Source organism: Hemiscyllium ocellatum, chromosome 4 (assembly GCF_020745735.1).
Source record: "Hemiscyllium ocellatum isolate sHemOce1 chromosome 4, sHemOce1.pat.X.cur, whole genome shotgun sequence".
In the NCBI taxonomy this organism is placed as follows: Eukaryota; Metazoa; Chordata; class Chondrichthyes; order Orectolobiformes; family Hemiscylliidae; genus Hemiscyllium; species Hemiscyllium ocellatum.
Window position 1 is genome coordinate 140331921 of NC_083404.1, and position 25835 is coordinate 140357755.

At 39.6% G+C, this 25835-nt stretch overlaps 1 protein-coding gene across 1 annotated transcript in view; it reads right to left on the reverse strand.

Moving 5' to 3' along the window:
- Positions 1-25835, reverse strand: part of LOC132815125 (laminin subunit alpha-3-like) — a 364209-nt gene that overhangs the window by 245743 nt on the left and 92631 nt on the right. Inside the window, exons 7-13 of the mRNA XM_060823918.1 lie at positions 19613-19728; positions 14433-14551; positions 13651-13741; positions 11307-11438; positions 7747-7809; positions 5016-5156; positions 2792-2929 (exon numbers count right to left, since the gene is read on the reverse strand). Coding sequence (XP_060679901.1) covers positions 2792-2929; positions 5016-5156; positions 7747-7809; positions 11307-11438; positions 13651-13741; positions 14433-14551; positions 19613-19728 — 800 coding nt within the window. The remainder of the gene's footprint in view (positions 1-2791; positions 2930-5015; positions 5157-7746; positions 7810-11306; positions 11439-13650; positions 13742-14432; positions 14552-19612; positions 19729-25835) is intronic.

Consider the following 25835-nt stretch of genomic DNA (forward strand, 5'->3'; position numbering starts at 1 on the left):
CAGCTGGAGAAATAATGACCCCAGGAGATTAGATGGCGGGAGGGCAATCAAATAGGGTTTGTTTCAACACTTGGATCACCCTGACGTGGAGAATGACTGATGGACCAGCCAGTCTTTTCTCGTGGCTGCTAATTTAGTATCTTTGTAATTCATTCAATGTTGGAGTTTAAATTGTGTGTTGGTGACAAGAAGCCTACATTGCAGTGACCGATGGAGCACAGAGTTATGAAATACAGGTTCCAATCAGTAATTTAAGGTCATTAGTATTAAGGCTGGTGAGAAGAATTTTCTTTAAATATACACACTGAATTATGCATTGCCTGAAAGGGCAGTGGAACTAGATTCAGAAAAGGAAGATTTCCAAAGGAAATTGGGTAAGTGTTCAGAGGGGAATGGGTGACTAGTTGACTAGTTCTTTCAAAAAGTGAGTGCAGGTATAATGGGCTGATTGGCCTCTTTTTTGTACTTAATGTCTTATTATACGAATGTCTATCATTGTTTGGCTCCTGACATCAGCGGTAGTTGGATGGTAAGGATATATTGGAAGGAGTGTGCTGGAAGGAGTGTGATTGACGTTGGGGATGTATTAGCATGGTAGTGTGACAGTGGCAAGGAAACGAGATCAGACAGAACACTAACCTGTTGCACTTTGAGTCCAACCTTAATATTTTGAAACACTGTATTTTCTTTTTAGTGGCAAAATTTTCTTGTACTTGTCAAATATATTCTCTCTCAATTATTCCTACTCAACGTTGCACTTCATCCTTTGTTCAACTCTTTCTCTGTCTAGCCCCTCCTGGTATCTCTCAGTTAAAAAGTTGCTGATCAAGAAATAAAAATTCCTCCACATGGGATTTATAATTTGTTTAGTTGAAAGTTATGTGTGTCCTCTTTTTTTAATAAAGCAACTAAATCCCTTTATGTCAGGAAATTCTCTTAGTTTTCCATTGCAGAAAAAGTCTGATTTTAGCAATGGGCAAAACAATGCTTCCTTTTAAAGTACTAGCGGGAAGTCACAACTTGTATTTATTTGGAATACTTTTTCAGCCAAAATGAAACCACAATGGGGAAGGTTTTTCAGTCTGTCCTGATTCAGCCAGCCAAGAGTGTTCAGTCCATTACAGTGGTATGCTCCCCTGTACATATCTTGTTGGGTGGGAGGGGGTAAATATTGTTCAGCAGACTAGGGAAAACTCTAAGTTTTTCAAAATGCCATTCTAGAGTCCTTTACTTCCAACTGAGAAGGCAGATAAGGCCTTCATTGAACAACCAATTCAAAAGACAATATATAATAGGGTACCATTAGCGTAGATGGCTAGCATGTGATTCAGAAGGACGTCAAAGACAATGGTTCAATTCCTCTTCAGGCTGAGGTGGACCTGAGACTTGTACCTTTGCACTGCCCTCAGAATGGAAGAAATTTCCACTAGCAAAAAACTGCCAAGGAAAAGGCTCAAGGTGAAGCATCAGCAGACAATGTACCAAGGCTCTACCTTCAGTCAGAGCCCACATGTCACTACACAGAATGGAATATGTGACCTCCATCTATGTCATATCATTCTACCATGCTGACACTGATAAGCCAATATTAATCAGGACACTGATTGCCATATGCCATCTTGTTAGACCCTTGCTAATTTTTCATTATTTTTAATTTATTATTTTATCAGTGTCGGTTTGGAGCTGTAAACTGAGAACTGTCAGCTGAAAATGTAGCCCTGAGTTAAAAAAGAGAGAACTCATAAGCAGTTGTTTGCTTTTGAGGCCAGGCCTGGAAGTTAATTGTAGGTTGTTTCTGGCTCTACAGACTGTTGAACACCCGTGAGGAACAGTACATTTAAATAGAAAGCAGATGTCTCACCGAAAATGAGGTCAGTACCTAGGAATTGGTTCTAGCAAGTCTGGCGAGACATTATGCTCAAACAGATGGCAGATGTTGAATAGTAACTGTCAACTCATGAGGGGATAGTCAGTCTACCAGGAGTGGTCAGCATTTGAACTAGGTTTTGGACTATGTTTCCTGGGAGAAGGAGTTTGGCTGTTAATGTTATAGCTTGAAGATTTGCATGCTCCCTGCCTAACTTCCCGTTATAAGCTACTGGAAGTTGAGAGAAATTAAGTTATAAATGTTACTGAAGTGGAGTATTCTGAGCGAACTGAAAGAAATGGCCCTTCAGAAAACCAAAAAACAATCACCTATGCCAGTGGAATAATGCATTGTGAAAACTATGTTAGTAACCTTTCCAGTTTTGCTTTTCTTTTTTATTGATCCCTTAATCATGTTTGTTTGTCCGTCAGTTTTTTTATATAAAGAGGGCTGAAAAACAAGTGTTTATTGGCTTTAAAATCATAGACATTAATTAGATTAATTTGCTGTTTTATTTTGTTCCGCTGAAGTTACAATATTGTTAATAAGTTGCTAAATCTTTTGTTTAAGCCTCAAAACCAGAGTCTAACACTAATTATTCACAGAGGCTGGGATTGGTTACTCAAAGTCTGGTTAGGAACCATTGAGTTAATTTTGAGGGTATTTAAAGGTTTTAATTTTACAGAGGTAAATACAGAGATAAAAAAAGTCTGATTTGGTTCAGCTGTCTGCATCTGTGTCATAACAATCTCTAGCTTGTAATGGTTTTGACATATTTCTCAATTCAGAATTTAAGCCCTCCTGGAGAGAAGTACAAAAAAGTACAACTCACCTGATGCATAGGTTATGTGACTGAAATGAAAATATTGTTGCTTAGCTGTAACTGAAAAGTGTTGTCCATCTATAGTGACAAGTCTTACTTACGCTCACAGTAGGGGAACCGAAAATATCCTGTTGAGCAGCTTTCACAAAAATAACCTTGAAATCCATTTCGACACAAACACTGTCCTGTGTTTGGATCACACACTTGATTTGTCACTCCAGCACTGTAACACTGACATTCTAAACAAATATTGTATAGTATTAAATCGCTGCACACAAAAAGATTCGGTCTTCAATCATTGAAGGCATGATACTCTAAACAAGAGTTCTGTTATGTGTCATCGTTATAGCTCTACATTATGAGACAGAGTATCTGCTGAAAATATTCTGGTTACCAAAAGTAAACATTTTTTAATAATATCTAGTCTTTCACAGCAGGGTTTCTGACACACTGAAAATGATTTGAGGTCACTACCTTGAGCTGTTTACTACTTTCATGATTGTGTACATTAATCTGATTCTCAATTAATTTAACAGTATTTGATGAGAAAGGAATCATGTATTAATGTGCTGACTACTGTAAAGGCACAGAGGAAACATAGCTCAATTTGAAGTGAGGCTTTCTCAATCAACACAATCAAAGAATGGGCGGGCACCAAGTTTGTGAGTGGGTCATGATCTGGGAAAATGAATCGTAAACTAGTTTAAGAGATCACAGAAAAGATGTACATTGAGTATTTTTGGGTTTAACTCACTTTAACTGCACTGGTTTAATTATCTTGACTGGATCTGATGAGTGAGAAAAGAATTGATGTAATGATAGTAATGTAACAAGCAGCAAGTGCTTAAGTGGGCGGCACGGTGGCACAGTGGTTAGCACTGCTGCCTCACAGCGCCTGAGACCTGGGTTCAATTCCCGACTCAGGTGACAGACTGTGTGGAGTTTGCACGTTCTCCCTGTGTCTGCGTGGGTTTCCTCCGGGTGCTCCGGTTTCCTCCCACAGTCCAAAGATGTGCGGGTCAGGTGAATTGGCCATGCTAAATTGCCCGTAGTGTTAGGTAAGGGGTAAATGTAGGGGTATGGGTGGGTTTCGCTTCGGCGGGTCGGTGTGGACTTGTTGGGCCGAAGGGCCTGTTTCCACACTGTAAGTCTAATCTAATCTAATCTAAGTGCAACAATTTACGATGTGGAAATATATTCAAAAAGTTTATTTCTTACCCTAACTGATTGTATGCAACCAGAGCAGTTTTGCATTTGGAAAATTCAAAACATGGTGCCCAACATTAGAAATGACTCTGCAATTCATCAACATTTGATGGATAATATTGAGTGTGTGAAGAAGTAAGCTGACAATCAATTTAGGATTATTAGTCGGGCTCGCAGCATGCAGCGTTTGCATGTACTGGAAGTTATATATATTAACATACTGACCCTGCTCTTTGCAAACAGAAAGAATATGTACACGTAGTGCACCTATTTCAACATAAACTTCTGGTTACGCCACAACTTTACAGAATTCTAGTCTCCATGTTATCAAAAGAATATAAAGAGACCATGCAGAAAGTACAGGAAATGAGTTATGGAGGTGAGACCCAAGTGTGTGAGGTTATAGTTTTCATGAAAGACTGACCTTTTGGAATTCTCTGGAAAACAGAAGACTGAAGGATGATTACAACTACAAAGGACGAAGGAGGCAAAGAATAGATGCTTTCATTTATTAAGGAGATAGGAATTAGCAGTCTGTATCAGCACCGCCCAATTCTCAGGGCAATGCCCTGACCAAGCAGAGTCACCAGTTAACTGTCAATCATCATTAGTTTGTGCATTCTCCATGGCAATATCACTACCAGACAGAAGTCCACTTGCCAACCAATCAGGATTCTCTCTTCACGCAATGTGAATAGGATTTTCCCTTTAACTAATATTCTTAATGTTCTCCCTGACTTCACTGTTGAAAGGACTTTCTCTAATTTTAAGCCATGATATGGAGTTGCCGGTGTTGGACTGGGATGGACAAAATTAAAAATCACACAACACTAGGTTATTGTCCAACATGTTTATTTGGAAGTACTAGTTTTTGGAGTGCTGCTCCTTCATCAGGTAGCTGTCTGATGAAGGAGCAGCCCTATGAAAATTAGTACTTCCAAATAAATCTGTTGGACTATAACTTGGTGTGTGATTTCTAATTTTAAGGTTATATCCCTTTATTCTGGACTGCTCCTTCCAGATTTCCACTAATACTTTATCTTAAACTGCTGTCAGCTATCTAAATAGCTGAAATAATTACTTAACAACTGAATAATTTGTGGTTCTATACATACTTACGTTGACAGTAATTCCCAAAATATCCTGTGGCACAGTGAGTACAGTATGGACCAGTGTAGTGTGGTTTGCAATCACAACGCTGAGTATGAGGGTCTATGTGACAGGTATTTGCCACTGTGCCCTGCACATTACATTTACAATCTGTAAAGAACAAAAGCCGATGACTGAAAAATCAATACTTCAGTACCAAAACAATCAGTATACATTGATATTTTCCACTTCAAGGCTGTTTATTACATTCATCTCTCCTATGATCTTTAACAGTATTATGTCACAACGTTCTCTCTATAGTGAGAACAAATCATGCTGAAGTTGGACTTTCAAGTTCAGTCAGTCTAGCCCATTACTTGATGTCAAATTGTTCAGTAGTTGGATTTTCTAATCTCCAGTGAGGATAGATTGAGAGAAGAAGGTTAGAGGAAATGTGATACAGGCTTATGGAATCAAGAAGTGCTCGATGAAGTAGACAGGGACAAATTGTTTCCAATCTTAAAAGGCACAAGAACAAGAAGGCATAGATTTAAAGTAATCTGAAAAAGAAGCAAAGATAAGGTGAGGGAAACCTTTTCCACTCTGAGTAGTTAGGGTCTGGAATGCAATGCTTGAATGTGAGGGGGAGGCAGGCTGACTGAGACATTCAAGACGGCATTAAGTGGTTATATAGATAAAAATAATGTGCAAGGATTGTGAGAGAGAGAAAAGTGGGAAATTAACACTAAGTAATGATGTCCATTTAACAAGCCAGCGCAGACACAATGTACCAGATGGTCTTCTTCAGCGCTGTAACACTTCTGTGGTTCGGTATATCAAAATAAGAGGACTTTTAGTTTTGGTTACCTTTCAAGATTTAGTCCTCTTTTCAATTCAACAAAATAGGTGACAACCATTTTTGGTTCATTTCTCAGGGCAATGCTCTGATCAAGCAGAATAAAACTGCCCAGCTTAAAAGTTAAACAAAACCAGGATTTTAACTGTCAATCAGCATTAATGGCTTAATTCTCCTTGGCGATGACTCTCATAATCAGAGTCCACTTCACAACCAATCAGCACTCCCCTTGCATGCAGTATAAATGTTGTTTTTCTTCTTGAATTGGTAGTCTTGCAAAATGTCCTGATGAGTACAAGATGGAAAGCTTCGACAAAATGAGTCTGTTTTCACCAAAGCTCATTTTCCCTTTGTTATTGATGCGCATTTTTGTTTCTCTTGTGGCTGAATTTGTGAGCAGCTGACCTGCTTGAGACCTTCACTAATGTCTCTGTTAGATTGGCATATGAATGCAGAGCTGGGATAATTTCCCCATGAGGAACCCCTTCCCTATCTCAGATGTGGGCACAGCAATACAGCAGAGAGAGGGAACTCAGTGGAAGGGTGAAATTCTATGCCAATAGCTCATGGCATGGTATTGATATGTTATTTTGCATATTTCAGGAATTGAAAGCAGAAGTGCCACTTAAACATCAGAAAAAATGTTTGATAATATTTGAATTTCACAAGCAGGATTTGTTGAAAAGTGCTTTTATTATAATCTAGGTTACAATATTGGTTTCATTTGAATTTTTAGCTTGCTATTTGCACAAATCTGGTGCAAAAATAGTTGTATTTTCTTATCACAAACATTTTCTTAATAGTTAAGATGTTAGAAATGTTTTTGCAGTACTTGGTGTTAAAATACTTGCATTCAATTATTTATTGTTAGTCTTTTGACTGGGCATAAATACTATTTCATTTTAGTTTACAGGTTTTCAATGCAATCTTTTGTTGATAAATAATTCACACAAATTATTTTTGTGGATAATTTGGGCTTTAATAAATTATCAAATGGTTCAATTAAATGAATTGGGTTATATTTTAAAGGTTTAACATTTATCATTATCAGAGGTGAATGCTATTCAATAACTACAGGGCCAATCACATATTGACTCCCTTATCTTTTTGCCAGCACAGATTTGGGATCAGGTATATTGTCCCCACAAGGCAGGCAAACAATTAAGATCATTAAGAGTCTCATTAACCAGTACTGAAGGAGGCTACCTGGGTAGCTTACCTGCCTAAATGTAGGCACCCAGCATTAGATTGGATTTCCATCCTCAATCCCTTCAAGAGCTAATACACCATCTGTCATTGAATGGGGAAACTGTCTCCAAGTGAAGCAAGTTTGAGGGGGCGGGAGGTGCACTGGTAAAAAAATTCGGAGTATCTTGTTGCTCTGAGGTCAAGCTTGGAACCTGAATCTACTGGGAGAAAATAAGGACCGTAGATGCTGGAGATCAGAATCAAAAAGTGTGGTGCTGGAAAAGCACAGCCGGTCAGGCAGCATGCAAATTGCAGGAGAGTCGACGTTTCGAGCATAAGCTCTTCATCATTCCTCAAAACATCGACTCTCCTGCTCTTCGGATGCTGCCTGACCAGCTGCGCTTTTCCAGCACCACACTTTTTGAAAACAACCCTGACTTCTATTTTCCAACTAAGGTGACAATTCAGCCCATTATATCTTCAAAACAGTGTAATTTATAGTAGAAAGGAGATAGCAGAAATGAATAAAGATCATTTTCATCATTTATGTTCTAAATTACTGACTCATATTCTGGTGTGATTCCCAGCATCCCTAATGCAGAATGTAGAAGTGTATTTCCAGCTACTTCCACATTAAAAAGCCTGCTGTGTCCTGGTATAAATCAAAACTACAATTAATCTTGGGTCCTGTGCTCAATGATAATTGTAAATGCTTACTTTGGAAATCTCCAGCTGATGGGACTACAGTTACTGGACTGGCTGTGGAATGAACTGGAACATCTAGAACAAAAGACACTCTTAGTTAAAAATGGCAAATCTGCATCACATGCAAATGAATTCTCTCACAGATGAATTAAGAAGTATAGTTCCAAGGAAGGGTATTTTTTTCTTTCCAAGTTTGGTCCCTTATTCCTCCCCTGTCTGACTCTGCTGATATTTGCTGGAGTATTGTCTGGCCTTTCAAGTCTGCTCCACCTTTAATAGAATCATTGAATCCTTACAGTGTAGACAGAGGCCATTTGGCCCATTGAGTCTGCACCAACTATCCGAAGGGCATCCTAACCTGCACAAGGTTGAACGATGGGAGGAAACCAGAGCAGTTCAATCTGGTGGAAATCCACACAGACAGTTCCCAAAGCTGGAATCAAACCCAGGTTCCTGGTGCTGTGAGGCAGCAGTGTTAACCATTAAGCCACTGTGCTGCCCATATTCAAATGCAATGTGATCATGGCTGATCATCCAATTGTATCCCCTGTTCTCAATTTTGCCCCATGCCCTTTTGTTCCCTTTATGCATAAGAACTATATTGAAGTCCTTGAAAATATTCAATATTTTGATCTCAATCATCCCACAGGCTCACCACTGTCTGGGTGAAGAAATATCCCCTCATCTCAGTACCAAATGGCCTACCCATATTCTTAAACTGTGACTCCTGGTCTGGACTCCCCAGGCATTGGGAATATCCTTTCTGTTTACTCTGTGTATTTCAATTTGAATTTTATAGGTTCTTAGAAGATTACAGCCCCACCCTGCATCATTCTAAACTTCAGGGAACATAGTCCTAACTGATCCATTCTCCCATCATATGTCAGCCTGCAATTTCAGGACTCAGTCCGGTAAACCTTCGTTGGCCTCTCTCCCATCACCAGAACATCTTTCCTCAGAAAAGAAGACCAAATCTGCACAAAATGTTCCAGGTGTGGTCTCACCCATGCTCTGTACACTTGCAGGAAGACATCCCTGCTCCTGTAGCCATATCCTCCTGCTATAAAGCCAACATATCATTTGCCTTCTTCCCCACCTATTGCACCAAAGTGAATAACCTCACATTTATCCATATTATTCTGCCTCTGCCTCGCATTTTCCTACTCACTCAACTTGTTCCAAATTACACTGAAGTATCTCTGTATCCTCTCCACAGTTGACCCTTCCACCCAGCTATGTGTCATCTGCAAACTTGGAAGCATTACACTTAGTTCTCTTATCTAAATTAAGAATACATATTGTGAGCAGCTGGCAATATCCCACCAGCTGCCACTCAGAAAATAATCTGTTTATTCCTACTCTTTGTCTCCTCTCTGCCAACCAGCTGTCTGTTCATTTCAGTCCATTTTTCCGTATCCCATATGTTTTAATTTAAATCCTTCTGAAGGTCCAAGTAAACCACACCTACTGACTCCTCATTTTCAACTCTACCAGTTACATACTCAAAAAATGTAGCATGGTGGCTCAGTGGTTAGCACTGTTGTCTCACAATGCCAGGGACTTGGGTTTGATTCCACCCTTGGGTGACTGTCTGTATGGAGTTTGCACATTCTCCTCATATCTGTGCAGGTTTTCTCCAGTTGTTCCGGTTTTCTCCCACAGTCCAAAGAAGTGTAGGTTCGGTGAATTGGCCTTGTCAAATCACCCATAGTGTCCATAGATGTGCAGGCTAGGTGGATTAGCCATTGCAAATGCAGGGTTTCAGGGATAGGGTAGCAGGGTGAAACTGGGTGGGATGCTCTTTGGAAGATTAGTGTGGTTACAATGGGCTGAATGGCCAGCTTCCACATTGTAGGGATTCTATGAAAATGTTATGGCAGATCTGCCAAGCACAAATTCTCTAAAAAAAGTTAAAACATTCAGGAAACGTTCCCTAAATCAAGACAGACCACATGGGACTTCTCATGTGATTCTCCCACATTTCTTGCCATAGCCCACATCATTCAAGCTCTTATAAGATTCTGCCAACAGTCTCAGAGTAAAGGCTAGGCCATTTAAGATTTTGTTGAGGAGATATATTTTAATTTCGAGAGTGGAGATTCTTTGGAAATGTCTACTTCAGATGGCTATGAAAGCTCAATCATTGGGAATGTTCGAGACAGAAATCAATACATTTCTAGAGACTGTATTGATATGAGAATAACATGGGAAGGTATGGTTGTGGTAGATAACCAACTATGATCTAATTGAATGGTGATCAAGCTGATTGGCCTACTCTTGGTCTTATGGCCTAAACTGCTTAAGTTTTTACTAGAACATATATTTGTATTTGTAGCCCCACATCAAAGGTAGCAAATCTCTTCATAATCATTTGAAGCTGTCATTCAAATCTATGAATTTACAGACCCAGCATCCCCTCACTGGGATAATGACTGGTTGTGGAATCAATCAAGCAGCATAAATCATTATGTCCATGAAAAGTGGAATACCAAACACAGACTTTCTTTCAATTGCAGGCAAACCTTTTTCAAAAATTTAACAGAATCAGGGATTGAAATGACTTGTGTGGTTTGATAATTCCACAGAAAATACAGTACTAATTTATGAAACATGTTCAAGCTGGTTGTAATATTTTAAAAGTAGACTTGTTCTCTTTCAGAGGAAAGAATCCATAAGTTTAGAAATCCTGTTGCTAGACTACATATGGAACATTGTGAACATTTTCAGCTTCGGTTATTACAAAGAGGACGCAAATGCTGGGAAAATGCATTTTAAAAAAATCAGAAGAATGATCCCAACACCAAGACGGTACAAACTCATGGGAAAGACTGGAATGGCAGCCACTCTTCTTTCTAGAAAATAGAAAGTTAATGAGTGATCTATTCAGAGACCTTTAAAATTACTAAAGGGTTCAACAGGGGGTTGTCCAAAACCAATGGTCAGATATTCTCCAATAAATTCAAAAGGAAATTCAGGAGAAACTTATTTACTTAGAAAAGTGGTGAGAATGTATAACTCTTACCACTGAGATTAGTAGGCCATTTAAGGGGAAGCTTGATAAAAATGTGAGGGCATTTGGATTGGAAGGAGAGGTGGATAGGCTGGAATGAGTTGGGTAGAAGGAAGCTTCTGTGGGTCAAGACCATTTAGGCTGAATGATCTATGTCTTTGCTGTATATTTTAAGTAACTCTGGACTAATCTAAAACATGAATGGGTGTATGAAGTTTGCACTTGTAAGACTTCCAGTAATGGCCAACTGGCCCCATCTAGATATGGTGCCTGGTCAGCTAGTGGGCCTCTGAGTTGGAGGACACTTGAGGCTGTCATAGTACTACAAGTATAGTGGTCTGTCCAAAATTCAGAGTCCATTATATAAGGAGCACAATGTACCCTGTACTTAAATCAGGGATCAGACTATGATGTCTAGATTACAGATCTAAAACTCTCCAACTGGAATAAAAAAATATTATTTTGCTTACATTTTTACTTGCTTGGAACTGAGCAAAAGAGTACTTAAATCTGCAAACAAGGTGAATAATTAAAAACACAAGGGTGAAAGTGTTCTACATACAACCACACTGAGGGAAGCTGTAGTATCCCCGAGAACATCTGTCACAGTGTTCACCACTGTACTGCGGTTTGCAGCGACACAGACCTGTTGATCCATCACATCCATCTGCAAATTCAGGGTTACACCTGCAGGCTGAAAAGAATAGAATCGCATTTTCAGGTTTTTATTCCCAAATCAAACTTACAATTCTTAAAGCGTTCAAATCTTTCAGAATATGCTGGGAATCCTCAGCAGATTGGGCAGCATCAGTAGAGTTAGAAACAGAAACAACAGAGTTAACCAGTCTGATGAAAGATCATCAACAACTCCAAGATCCTTTTTGTGAATCCTCCATAGCATTGACCCTTTCTCTGTAACCTCCTGCAGATCTTCCAAGTTTGAGATCTTTGTACTCCTGGTGCACGTCATGCACTTTGGGGCAGCACGGTAGCACATCATTAGCACTACTGCCTCATAGTGCTAGGGATCCAGGTTCAATTTCACCCTCAGCCAACTGCATGAGTAAAGTTTGCACATTCTCCACATGTCTGTCTGGTTTTCCTCTGGAGACTCTGGTTCCTACCTACAGTCCACAGAGTCATAGAGATGTACAGCATGGAAACAGATCCTTTGGTCCAACTTATCCATGCCAACCAGATATCCCAACCCAATCTAGCTCCACCTGCCAGCACCCGGCTCATATCCCTCCAAACCGTTCCGATTCATTTAGCCATCTAGATGCCTTTTAAATGTTGCAATCATACTACCTCCACCACTTCCTCTGGCAGCTCATTCCATAAACGTACCACCCTCTGTGTGAAAATGTTGCCCCTTACACCTCTTTTATGACTTTTCCCCCTCACCCTAAACCTATGCCCTCTAGTTCCGGACTCAATAGATAGAAATCAATAGATTTCTAGAGGCCTTTTCTGGAGTACTGTGTCCAGTTTTGGTCTCCCTGTTAGAGGAAGGATATTATTAAGTTGGAGAGGGTTCAGAAGAGATTTACCAGGATGTTGCCAGGAGAGTTGAGTTATAAGGAGAGGCTGGATAGGCTGAACCTTTTCTCACTGGAGTGTAGGAGGTTGGGAGGTGAGGTTTTTCCAAGGATACAGAGGTTTATAAAATAATCAGACAAAGTGAATGGCATATGTCTTTCCTCGGGTGGGGTTTTAAAGACTAGGGGTCATATTTTAAGGTGAGAAGAGAAATATTTTAAAAGGACATGAGGTGTAACTTTTTTACTCAGAGAATGATTTGTGTGTGGCATGATCTTCACGAGGAAGTGGTGGATGCAGGTCTAGTTACAATATTTAGAAGACATTTAGATAAGTACACGATTAGGAATAGTTTGGAGGAATATATGCCAAATACAGGCAGGTAAGACTATTTTTATTTGGGATTATGGGCGGCATGGATTGGTTGGACTGAAAAGTCTGTTTCCTTGCAGTATGACTCTAGAGATTAATAACATAAAGGGATATGAAGATAATGCATTGTGGTAGAAGAGTAGTCTTGATCCAATTGAATGGTGGAGCAGGCTCACTTGGTTGAATGACTTGCTCCTGCTTCTATACTCCTATGACATCTTGAAGTCAGAAATTTTACTTTAAGATCCAAAAGTCTCTTTCTCTCTTTTAGGTAGCCATAAAGAAGGGAGTAAAATAATATAAATTTAAAATCTTCCATACAGGGATTCTATTTTCATTACAATCCTTTGACAAAAATTAGAAAAATAAAAGCAAAAACAATCTTTTTGCATCCTAAAATGTTATGCATAAATAACAAAGGAACAATTTTAACTCTTTATCAGAGGAAATGCTGATTTCATGCTCTAACTGATTTTACTGGGACAGAAACTAAGGGCTGAAGAACTGATGTTCTACCCAATTCCATCAAGAGCTAAAGGGGCAGAGTGCCTGTGTATATTTAAGGCTGAGATGGATAGATTATTGATCAGTTGGGGAATCAAGGGTTACGGAGAAAACGTAAGAAAGTGAATGTGAGGAATTTCGAATCAACAATAATTCTACTGAATGATGGAGCAGACTGAAGGAATGGGCTACTTCTGTTTGTATTTCTCATGGTCTTATGGATTCCATGGGATTCCTGCTCTGCCAGATAGGTTAAAATTACTCTCAGAATCACAGAATTGTTACAACACAGGAAAAAGTCTATGACTTCATCATGTCTGCACTGACTCTCTGAATGAGTATTTCATTTAGTTTTCCGTGGTGCTTTCTGTCTCCTGCTGTCATACCTCAACATTCTTCCTTTTCAAATAACAGTCTAAAATGATTCCATGAAGGCTTTTACAATAATCATTTCACTGGTGGAAAAAGAAAATAACCCAAGAAAAACATACGTAAACAGCCATCCACTGCCTCTTTTGGAATGCCAGATGGTCGATAGTAAAATGGAGCACATCGTTCACAGTTTATTCCCGCTGTGTTGTGCTATGGAGAAATTTAGAGATACGTGACTCATTAAATCTTCTGCTGTCACTGATACTTCTTAGTTTGAGATGATAAATTATCATGTGAACAATTGAGGTTTACTTTATGAAATCAGACTCAATTTCTGATGTTGACTTTCCAACTGGACAACTAAGGCTTATGATTTCAAAGATTTAGCAAAAGGTTTATTTTCATGAGCTCAGAGCCATCAAATGAAAGTAAAGTGTTAACAGCACTATTGATGCTTGTTTAAATCTGGTTAAAGATGTTGTCAATTTAAAGTTGCTGCACAGGATGGACTGTAAACAGCTAAATTCAACCACCATGTCACAATGACAGTGACTCCAACACAGAAATTGCTGTGTCTATTTACGGAGTCATTAAGATGTCTTGTGTTTGTCTACTCAAGTTAATGGGGCACTGCTGTTAAGAAATATTTGACACATTTCTGCTGCCGAAGCAGGCCTTTAAAAGATATTTTGTTGTCTTTTTCCTAGAAGATCAAATTAATAAAGATGTTGAAAACATTTGTAACATTTCAACATTAAGGCAAGCTACAACAATTAGTTTAACAAGTACTGAAAACATCTGTGATGGGACAGCAACACATGGCATATTCTTCTCAACTATGACATTCCTGGCTATCTTTTAATGGAACAATTTGTCCTGACTTGAATAGCTTGCCTCATACCTGGCAGTTCAAGCAAACACCTCCACCTTCATAACGCCCGTAGCTGTTCATGCTTACTCTGCGCCGGCTGACTTCAGCATCATAGTAACAATCTGTGGCATGCCCATGGCAATTACACTCTGTAAAACGATCAAGAAACTGTTAACTCAATGTCCATTTTAACAATACTGGCAAAAATAAATGATGATAACTTTGAGAATGATGTCCTTGTAATGGGCATGCTGACATTTGTAATGCTAAGTGCCTGGAAAGGCAATATCACATTATTGGTCACTTACTTTGTTGGTTCAACATCATTGGATACTTGGTAACACAAAGCCTTTCCAGATATAGATTAGATTAGTTGATTAGATTCCCTACAGCGTGGAAACAGGCCCTTCGGCCCAACTAGTCCACACCGACGCTCCGAAGAGTAACTCACCCAGACCCATACCCCCTGACTAATGCACCTAACACTACGGGCAATTTAGCATGGCCAATTCATCTGACCCGCACATCTTTGGATTGTGGGAGGAAACCGGAGCACCTGGAGGAAACCCACGCAGACACAGGGAGAATGTGCAAACCCCACACAGTCACCCGAGGCTGGAATCGAACCCCGGTCCCTGGTGGTGTAAGGCAGCAGTGCTAACCACTGAGTAAGAATGATCCAGAAATTAATATCAAAATCATCTTTGTCTCCCTCATACAATACTAGTCCTAAATCCAACAATTTCAAGGCATTTTTATTCCTTTTTGAGACATGAGCATCACTGGTAAGGACAACGCAATTTGCTTATCCCTGATAGTTCTGCATAAGGTGGTGGAATTGAGCTGCCTTCTTGAACCATCACTGTCCAAGGAGTCCCAAGATATGGGCTGAATGGCCTACTTCTGTCCCTAATTCTCAACTTCTTATCAAATCAAGCAACAAATTATAATTACATTGTACTTAAAAATAGTAAAACATTCTTAGAAACGCGATCAATGCTCAACAGTGAACCACCTAAGGGCATATTAGGATGAAAATATAATCACCAATTATGGAGTGATTAAACTTAGAGATGTACAACAAATTAGAATTTTTGGAGTGCAGATATACAAGAGCATAATATGGCAGTATTGAGATAGGAAGAGAGCAAGATCATAGAGGGATAAGGATACAAGGATAAGAATTTTAAAATCAAAGTGCTATTGAACCAAAAGCCAGACTCTAAACCAGACCACAGGGATGATGCGTGACCAGGCTTGATGTGTAATAAGATAGCAACAGTAGAAATTTCAAGAACCTGAGTTTATGAAATGTAAAAGATGGGCTGTTGGGTGGGAAGCAATGGAATAATCAAGTCTGGTAATATTCAGTTATTGTGCATATTGAACACACATTCAAGAGGAAATTAAACAGGTACATCAGAGAGAAAGGAAGAGACTAAATGAGAGGAGGCTTGTATAGTGCATTACCCTGGCACAGATCATTTGGGTCAAATGGTCTGTTTCTTTGCTATAAATTGGATGCCAGTCTATTTAATCCATTGTCCACTTGCGCCTTACAATCCTTTGAAAATAACAGTGAATTAAGACTTTCTGGGCAGCTGTCAACAAAGATCTGTATACTATTATTGGAATGAATTGTTGGAAGTACATTATGAGTCAATGTCAATGTCAGTAAAAGCACTTTTTTTCTAACATGAATACCAGAGATTAGAAATAGAAATGTACCTCAGCATGGCCAGTACCTGAAACAGAAAGATATTTTAATATTTTGGTTGAGACCATTCATAGAAACTAGTAGCAGGAATAGACCAATCAGCCCTTTAAGCCTGCTCCACCATTGAATACGATCATGCTGATTATTCAACTCAGTGCCTTCCTCCCATATTTCTCCGTTATGCTTTGATTCCATTAAGTCCCAAGTGTTACATCCAATGCCTTCTTGAAATCGTACACTGTTTCAGTATTGATTGCTTTCTGTGGTAGAGAATTCTACAGGCACACCACTCTCCAGGCGAAAAGATTTCTCCTCATCTCAGTCCTAAATGGCCTCTCCCATATCCTTGCACTGTGGCCCATGGTTCTGGACTCCCTGGTCATCAGGAACATCCTTTCTGCATCTACTTTTTAATGTCCTGTTAGAAATTTATAGGTTTCTATGAGATTCTCCCTCACTTTTCTGAATTTCAGTGAATATAATCCTAACTGATTCAGTTTCTTCTTATATGTGAGTCCTGCCATTCCAGAAATCATTATAGTAAATCTGTACTGCACTCCCTCCAGAGCCAAAACATATTTTCTCCGATAAAGAGACCAATATGCACATAACACACCAGGTCTCACCATAGCCTTGTATAATTGAAGCAAGACATCGCTACCCATGACTCAAATGCATAATTATTCAAAATTCTCTTTCTTACACCTGTTTGAAATTCAACTGTCAGGTAATAGGCATACATTTGAATTTTGCTGCCTCTTTTGTAGATCAAATTAAGCCCTGTTTCCCTTTTATCACCATTCTTACTGTCTGATATTTACTTATGATTGAGCAATGTCCGAAGTTTAACAGTCTCTTTCTTGAATGCACATCACAATAATGTCTCACCCTAATCTGTACTTGAAACCTCCTCCAAGTGTAAATCCTTCAAGATGTCTATGCTCCTTCTTCCTCTTCAGTATCTTCAATTTTAGTCACTCCACCATCAGTTGCTATACTTTGAGCTCCACAGGTTCTGGAATTCTATCCCTAAATCTCTCTGCCTACAATTCTTAATTAAACTGTATCTCTTAGACTAAGGTCTTGACTTAATAACTCCTTATAAAGATATAGGAACAGCATTAGGTCAGTCAGACTGTTGAATCTGCTCAGCTTTTCAATACAATTATTACCGATCATCTACTCCAGTGCCTTTTTCTTTCAATATCTTTATAACACTTTACATCATTGTCATTTAGAAATGCGTTAATTTTTGTTTTAAGTATAGTCAGTGATTGAGTTTTCTCAGCTCCGTGGGGTACAGAATTCCAAAGATTCACAACCTTCTGAGGCAAGAAAGTCTCCAATTCTCAGTCTATGTGGCTCAGTTCTGTGTGTCCCCTGATTCTAGACACCAAAACTGAGGGAAAAGTTTTATCCATATCCACCCTGTCTATCCTTTTATTACAAAACAAAGAACTGCAGATGCTGAAGAAGATGGAGAAATTCAATGTGTCTGGCAGCATCTGTGTGAAAGAGAAACAAGTTTAATGTTTTGAGTCCAGTGAATCTTCTCAGAACTTTATTTTATGCTGTATCTTAGCTTCAAATCCTGTATGATAATGATCCTGTGAAGTAATTTGAGATACTTTACACTTCACACACCACTTTATAAATGTTGAATTGTGGCATAGATTTTTCAGCTTTGAAGGGGAAAAGTCCTTGCTGTGTATAAACTGCATTAAATTAACAGGACAGCAATTCCCAGGAAAGAAGCTTACAAAATGTGAAGCAAGCTACTGGAGAATGAGACAGGCCAGTTAATTCCTCTATTTTCTCATGCTTTTTTTTGTGGGAAATATCGTTAATGTTTGGGATGTTACAAATAATGTCACATCAAATTGTTAGCTTCTTTTGTTTGAAGTTCGTGGGTTCACCATCTATTTTTCACTTGGTCAAGGCAAGTCTAACCTTAGAATTACAGGTCTGAAATATAGCAAAATAAACAATAAAAAAGGAGGAAACGTTCTCTTTATGAGCTGTTGGCAGACACCCAGCTTTCTTTCTGCCAGAAAGTAGCTGTGGAACATCACTGTTTAATCCCCACTGCACTGTTCCATGTGAAGGCTGAGGCACTGTGTTTAACAGTGATTTTACAAGCATACCAAACAGCAACTTCTAAACAGATTTCTAATAATAAAAAAACAACCAGGCTGGGGGTTATACTGTCAGAGCTTGTTAGACTAAAAGGATTAAATTAGAAGGATTGTTACATGGACAACGTTTTTATTCTCTCAAGATTAAGGGGTGATTTAATTGAAGTGTTTAAGATAATTAAATAATTAAAAAAAAGATAGAGAAACTATTTCCTCTGGTGTTGCGATGTCAAGAACAATGGAGCATTGTTCCTCAAGCTTGCACTGACCTTCATTGCAACATTGCAACAGACCTAGGTCAGAAAAAAGAGTGAGCAAACATTAGGAATGGACGAGAGTGTCATGGAGGGAACAGTTCCTGCAAAATGCTGACAATGAAGGGGAGGGAAAGATGTATTTGGTCATGGCATCCTCCTGGAGGTGGGGGGACAACAGGAGAATGTTGTATGACTACTTAGAAGGTATACAGTAATCTGTAGAGATGCACGTGGACGTAGCACATTAGCCTGGCATGATTTGGATGTAGGAATGTCAGGACTGATGGAACAGCACTCTGTTGAACTAAGTAAAAAAGCTCAACTGGAAACAGAGAATTAATACATGCTGGAAAATAACTGATTGATTGACTCCCAGTCTGTGGGTGTAATGATATAGAAGTCTTTGGACCTTCAGAAATGGAGTGGTGTGTTTTTCTCTTCAGTATAGAGCACCTAAAGCCTGAAGACAGTCAGTTTATTTTCCCTCACTAGTTGCTGTAAGTGTGCTCTTAATGAATAGGTCAGAGGCTTTGTAAATTGTGAAGTAGGTGATGTGTTCCTCATATAAGTAATTGTAAGTACCTGGAGAAGACAATTTAAGTTCAGCGAGTTCTGGCAAGCCAAAAAGATTCACTGAATAAACTCTGTGGATAGGGACCATTGAACTGCCTTCCCAATTTTTCCCTCCACTCATAACACCAATTCTTTATTTTGTATGTCTGTCTGTACGCGTCTGTTGGGGTAGAGATATAAAGGAATAAAGTTTTAACTAGTAGAGTTTTATAGCCATGGTTTATAAGTATCTTCCTGCAGGTGGGACCTATTTATTTGTCATAAGCAGTAATCCTTCTTAAGTACAGAAACCTAGTCCATGCTTTCTGTCAACCTGCATCTAAAACGACAGATAAATTGGAAAGTTGTGTATACTTTGACAATATTTTTACCATCTTGTGAAGGTTCTAGATTTCCAGCACACTACTCCAGTGAGGTGTCATCATTATGACTTGGCAGAGTAAATCATGTCTGTTAAAAAAAATCTGCTCCCTGAGGGCAAAAACATCCCTTAGCCTGTGTTTAGATAAAAGAGGTATGAATACTCACGTTCACATTCATTTGCAGATGAAGTAGTGGCTGGTTGCCATTGTTTCTGACTATATCCAGGGCAACACCGGTCACATGATATTCCACATGTGTTATGCTGGCACTCACACTGCAACCTGAACATTATAACCTTTGTTAATAACACACAGTCAGAGACAACCGATGTAAATGGATTGAAGTAGAGCCATTAAATTTTGACAAATAACATCTTAGTTAGTAACTATATAAACATCCTTTCACAATTATCAAATAATGGCTAAGGTAACTCTGAAAAAACCAGCATCAGAGATAATGAGGATGTAACTTTTGCAATGGATGATTGTGAATGGTAATAAACAGCCTGAAGAAGCAGCGGAAATAAATTCCTTTTTCTCATTCATCTACAGGTTATGGGCATTGCTGACTAGGCCAGTATTTATCGACCATTCTTATTTGCCCAGAGGGCAGTTAAAAGTTAATGACATTGCTGTAGGTCTGAAGTTACAGGAAGGCCAGACCAGATAAGGACAGCAGATTTCCTTCTTTGAAGGGCATAGTGAACCAGATGGGATTTTAATGACAATTGACAATGGAAAACATTACACTAGTCTCTTAATTCTAGATTTTTTGAAAAATTGAATTCCACCTCCATCATCTGCCATTGTGGGATTTGAAACCATTCCCCCAGAACATTAGCCTGGGATTTCTAATCCAGTTATATTAATACTATACCTTCTCAATGATTACTTTGAAACAAAACATATACTGGAAGAGGGAAAATTGGCAGAGTTACATCAAGAGTACCTGGATAGCTTTGTCAAAGGAGTAGCACACAAATGAGCAGGCAGGCACAGTGGCTCAGTGGTTAGCATAGCTGACTCACAGCACTAGGGATCTGGGTTCAATTCCACCCTTGGGTGACTGTGTGGAGCTTGAATATTCTCCCTCTGGGTGCTCTGACTGCCTTCCACAGTTCAAAGGTGTGCAGGTTAGGTGAGCTAGCCATGGGAAATGCAGGATTACAAAAAATAAGGTTTGGGGAGATGGGTCTGGGTGAGATGCTCTTCAGAGAGTTGGTGTGGACTTGATGGGCCAAATGTCCTACTTTCACACTGTAGGGATTATATGAAATGGCCTCCTTTAGTATTTTATTATATTTTCTAATTAACTTGTTCAAAATGTTATGACAATAGACAATAAGTGCAGGAATAGGCCATTCAGCCCTTCGAGCCTGCACCACCATTCAATGTGACCATGGCTGATCATTCCTAATTAGAATCCTCTTCCTGCCTTATCTCTAAAACCCTTGATTCCACTATCCTTGAGAGCTCTATCCAACTCTTTCTTAAATGAATCCAGAGACTGGGCCTCCACTGCCCTCTGGGGCAGAGCATTCCACACAGCCACCACTCTCTGGGTGAAGAAATTTCTCCTCATCTCTGTCCTAAATGGTCTACCCCGTATTTTTAAGCTGTGTCCTCTGGTTTGACACTCACCCATCAGTGGAAACATGTTTCCTGCTGCCAGAGTGTCCAATCCTTCCATAATCTTATATGTCTCAATCATATCCCCTCTCAGTCTTCTAAACTGAAGGGTATACAAGCCCAGTCGCTTTAGTCTTTCAGTGTAAGGTAATCCCGCCATTCCAGGAATTGACCTCGTGAACCTACGCTGCACTCCCTCAATAGCCAGAATGTCTTTCCTCAAATTTGGAGACCAGAACTGCACACAGTACTCCAGGTGTGGTCTCACCAGGGCCCTGTACAGCTGCAGAAGAACCTCTTTGCTTCTATATTCAATCCCTCTTGTTATGAAGGCCAGCATGCTATTAGCCTTCTTCACTACCTGCTGTACCTGCATGCTTACCTTCATTGACTGGTGTACAAGAACACCCAGATCTCTCTGTACTGCCCCTTTACCTAAATTGATTCCATTTAGGTAGTAAACTGCCTTCTTGTTCTTGCCACCAAAGTGGATAACCATACATTTATCCACATTAAACTGCATCTGCCATGCATCTGCCCACTCACCTAAACTGTCCAGGTCACCCTGTAATCTCCTAACATCCTCATCACATTTCACCCTGCCACCCAGCTTTGTATCATCAGTAAATTTGTTAATGTTATTGCTGATACCATCTTCTATATCATTAACATATATTGTAAAAAGCTGCAGTCCCAGCACGGATCCCTGCAGTACCCCACTTTTCAATCCAATCTAGTGCTTTGCCCCCAATACCATGCGCCCTAAGTTTACTCACTAACCTCCTGTGTGGGACTTTATCAAAAGCTTTCTGAAAGTCCAGGTACACTACATCTACTGGATCTCCCTCGTCTATCTTCAGAGTTACATCCTCAAAAAATGCAAGAAGATTAGTCAAGCATGATTTCCCCTTCATAAATCCATGCTGACTCTGTCCTATCCTGTTACTACTATCCAGATGTGCCGTAATCTCATCCTTTATAAGAGACTCCAGCATCTTTCCCACCACTGAAGTCAGACTAACTGGTCTATAATTTCCTGCTTTCTCTCTCCCTCCTTTCTTAAAAAGTGGTACAACATTAGCCACCCTCCAATCCTCAGGAACCAACCCCGAATCTATCGAACTCTGGAAAATAATCACCAACGCATCCACAATTTCCCGAACCACCTCCTTCAGTACCCTGGGATGTAGACCATCAGGCCCTGGAGACTTATCAACCTTCAGACCTAACAGTCTCTCCAACACCAAATCCTGGCAAATATAGATTCCCTTAAGTTCAGGTCCATCAGCCACTGTTACCTCAGGGAGATTGCTTGTGTCTACCCCAGTGAACACAGATCTGAAGTACCCATTTAATTCTTCTGCCATTTCTTTGTTCCCCGTAATATATTCCCCTGTTTCTGTCTTCAAGGGCCCAATTTTAGTCCTAACTATTTTTTTGCCTTGCACATACTTAAAAAAGCTTTTACTATCCTCCTTTATATTATTGGCCAGTTTACCTTCGTACCTCATTTTTCCTCTGAGTATTTCCTTCTGGCTTAGAGGTAGGGACACTACCACAGCACCAAAAGCCCCTCATTTTGGTTTAGCATTATGTGGCACATGTGATGTCCCAGATGACAATTTTCATTAATTAACTACAATTTTATACCTGTAATTTGATCTGAAAGCTACTTTGATACATTAAACTTCTCTTTGCTCACCATTAATTTTAAATATTCTTTAAAGTATTATCTCCATAATTAAATAAACTCCTCATGAATATAACTCTAGACATCTAGTCTCTTCTAAGACTCAAAAAGGACCAAATGTTCCTTCTTGTTTGACACTGTTAACACTTATTCTTCATTTTGATGGAACACTCTCCATTTCCCTAATGAGCACAGTGTCAAGAAACAAAGCAGACCGTTTGACCAGAAGCCGTCTCCACCTTCAACTTCCATTCTTCCTATCACTGATGCACAGTAGCATTTCTGTGTACAATGTACAAAATACACTGCAGTACCTCACCATGACTCCCCCAATAGCACTTTCTGAACCCATGATTTCTACCAACAAGTAGGACAAGGGCAGGAGATACATGGGAAGACCACCACCTGCAATTTCCCCTCCAAGACACTCACCATACTGACTTGGAAATATATTTCAATTCCTTCAGGGTCAAAATCCTAGAACTCTCTCCTAAACAGCATTATGGGTCTCCCATAGCACATGAATCACAGGTGTTCAAGAAGGCAGCTCATCACCACCTTCCCAAGGGCAACTAGGCATTAGCAATAAATGCTGGTCCAGACACCCACATCCCATGAATAAACAAAAATGAATGAACACGAAAATAGTAAATACAAACTATTCTTTGAATTGACATTATTCGACACTTTGCTTAACAATTTCTCAAACTAAGGAAGCTTCTCAGTTATTTTACATTTAAAACCCAAATTCTGAAACCTAAAAATTATATTGAAATGAGTATGAAATTACATACTCATGGCTGTATTTTAAATTTCAGATACATGTTGCTGATACAATGCAATAACAATAATGCATGGTATCCCACTGGTGTTTTTTCATTCAGCAAACGGCCTTTATTGTTACTGGACTTGAATGAGTGCAGTGAAAGGTTTGTAATGTTACTTCTCAGCATCGTCATCTTAGGTACAGAGTACCTAGGTACAGATACATTAAGTGTTGTCACAGAATTGAAATAGTTTTTTTAAAAAGGCAATCATGGGAATACAGAGTAAAAAGTCCACAATGAAGATTAAAAGGTATTTTTTAAAGTACTCAAGTTATAGTCCTTTTTCACGGAGTCCATGCCTGCTGGGCTTCAGAACATGAGACCTCACTACCTGCATGCGCTGGCCTCTGTCCAGGACTCGTACTCCTAACTCAGCCCACGCTCGCTCTGCTCCCACTCCTGTTCCGGCTGCCAGTCACTTCTGGGACTAGGCCTATGTTCACTCTGCTCCCATTCTGACTCCAGCCACGACTCACTTCTGGGGCTCAGCCTATGCTGCTTTGCAGCCACTCCAGCTGTGACTCAACTTGTCTCCCGTGCCAGGCATGTCTCGGACTCTGTTCTCCATTCCCTTCTGGTAGGATACTTAAAGAAGGTGGAAGTTGGCAGGAGGGGGATGAAAAACCACAGCAAGAGGGAAAAAAAAGGAAATGGAGCTGGCAAGCAGAGGAGCTCTGGCTGGAGCATCTTACTCTGCCGCCATCTTAACCGTGCTCACTCATAAGGTAGGGGTGTTGCCGCTATCCTGCATTTACTGCCCATCCCTAGTTGCCCCCTTGAGAAGGTGGTGGTGTGCTACCTTCTTGAACTGCTGCAGTCCACGAGTTGTTGGTAGACCTGCACTACCCCTACAGAGGGAATTCCAGGATTTTGATCCAGGAATGCTAATGCTAAAGCAATATGTTTCCAAGTCAGAACAGTGAGTGGCTTGGAGGGGAATGTGAAGGGGGTGGTGTTTCCATGTATCTACTGCCCTGGTCCTTCTAGATGGAAGTGGTTGTGGGCTAGGAAGGTGCTGTCACCGAGAAAATGAAAGATGCCTCATCACTGTTTGATTTGAAATAAGACTCTTTTTCTACTCGCTTGAGTTTGGAGGACTTTTAAAGATCACAGTGAAACATACAATGTTTTACAGAGCTTCACAGGATGGATTGTGAGAAGATTTTCTCCTGCATAGATAATCTAAAATGAAGTATCATACCTTCAGAATTAAGGGCCAGCCATTGAGGTTTCATCTGAGAATTTTTTTTAAAAGTTGGGACTCCTAAAATTCCTTACACAGTCAACTGCTCCATTTATTCCAAAACTCAGAACATAATGTCTAATTTTATTTGAGTTTCTGCAAGAAGATAGCACTTGTTGAACAGTCTTGAATGTGCGAAGAAATACACTAGCAATCATTTCAAGTTTATCAGTTAGACTTGCAATGTGGCTTGATAAAACATATTTGAAGCTCCATGTGTTCAAATGCAGAAATCTATCCTGTTCAGAAATAAAGCAACATGTCTAGGCATTGTGCCTTTTTTGAATTACCTGTAATCAAAACTGAGACGGACACTAGCTCCCTGACAATGCCTTGACAAACCAGAGTCAGCATGCCAATCCATCAGCACTCTAATCTGAGGCAGCATAAATTGTTGCTCCCTTTGATATTCAGCATTCTTCTATCAGTCCTGACGAGTACAAAATGAAAAGCCTTAACATCACGTCACTTATTTCAGTGACACCCAGGTTCTGTGCTACTGAATGATTAATATCTCATGATGTGGCTTGGTGTCACATTCTGCACTATAATGTTCTTGTAAACATGCCTTGGCACATTTTATTACATTAAAAGTAGTATCTAAATATCTATCTAAATATATACATAATATATATATATAAATATATATAAATATATATCTAAATATATGAAGTAGAGATCCATAGTCTGGATCTGTAAGGACTATATTCATTGACTTTAAAACATTAGATAGTTATAAAATTCTAAGAGGACTAGAAAGGTTCCTAGTTCCTATATTTCTACAAAACCTTTGCTTTTTTCAAATCTCTCCATGGGCTAGCTCTCCCAACTTCCCTAATATTTGTAACTATCTCTGGCTCTAAACTCCTCTAAGGTCTCTGCACTTCTTCACTTCTGGTCTTTTGAAAGTATTTGAATTTGTCCTTTGGTGTCCCTACTCTCAGCTGGCTGGTCACAAGCTTTGGAATTCCCTGCTCTAGTACTCTGCGCCTCTCTCTCT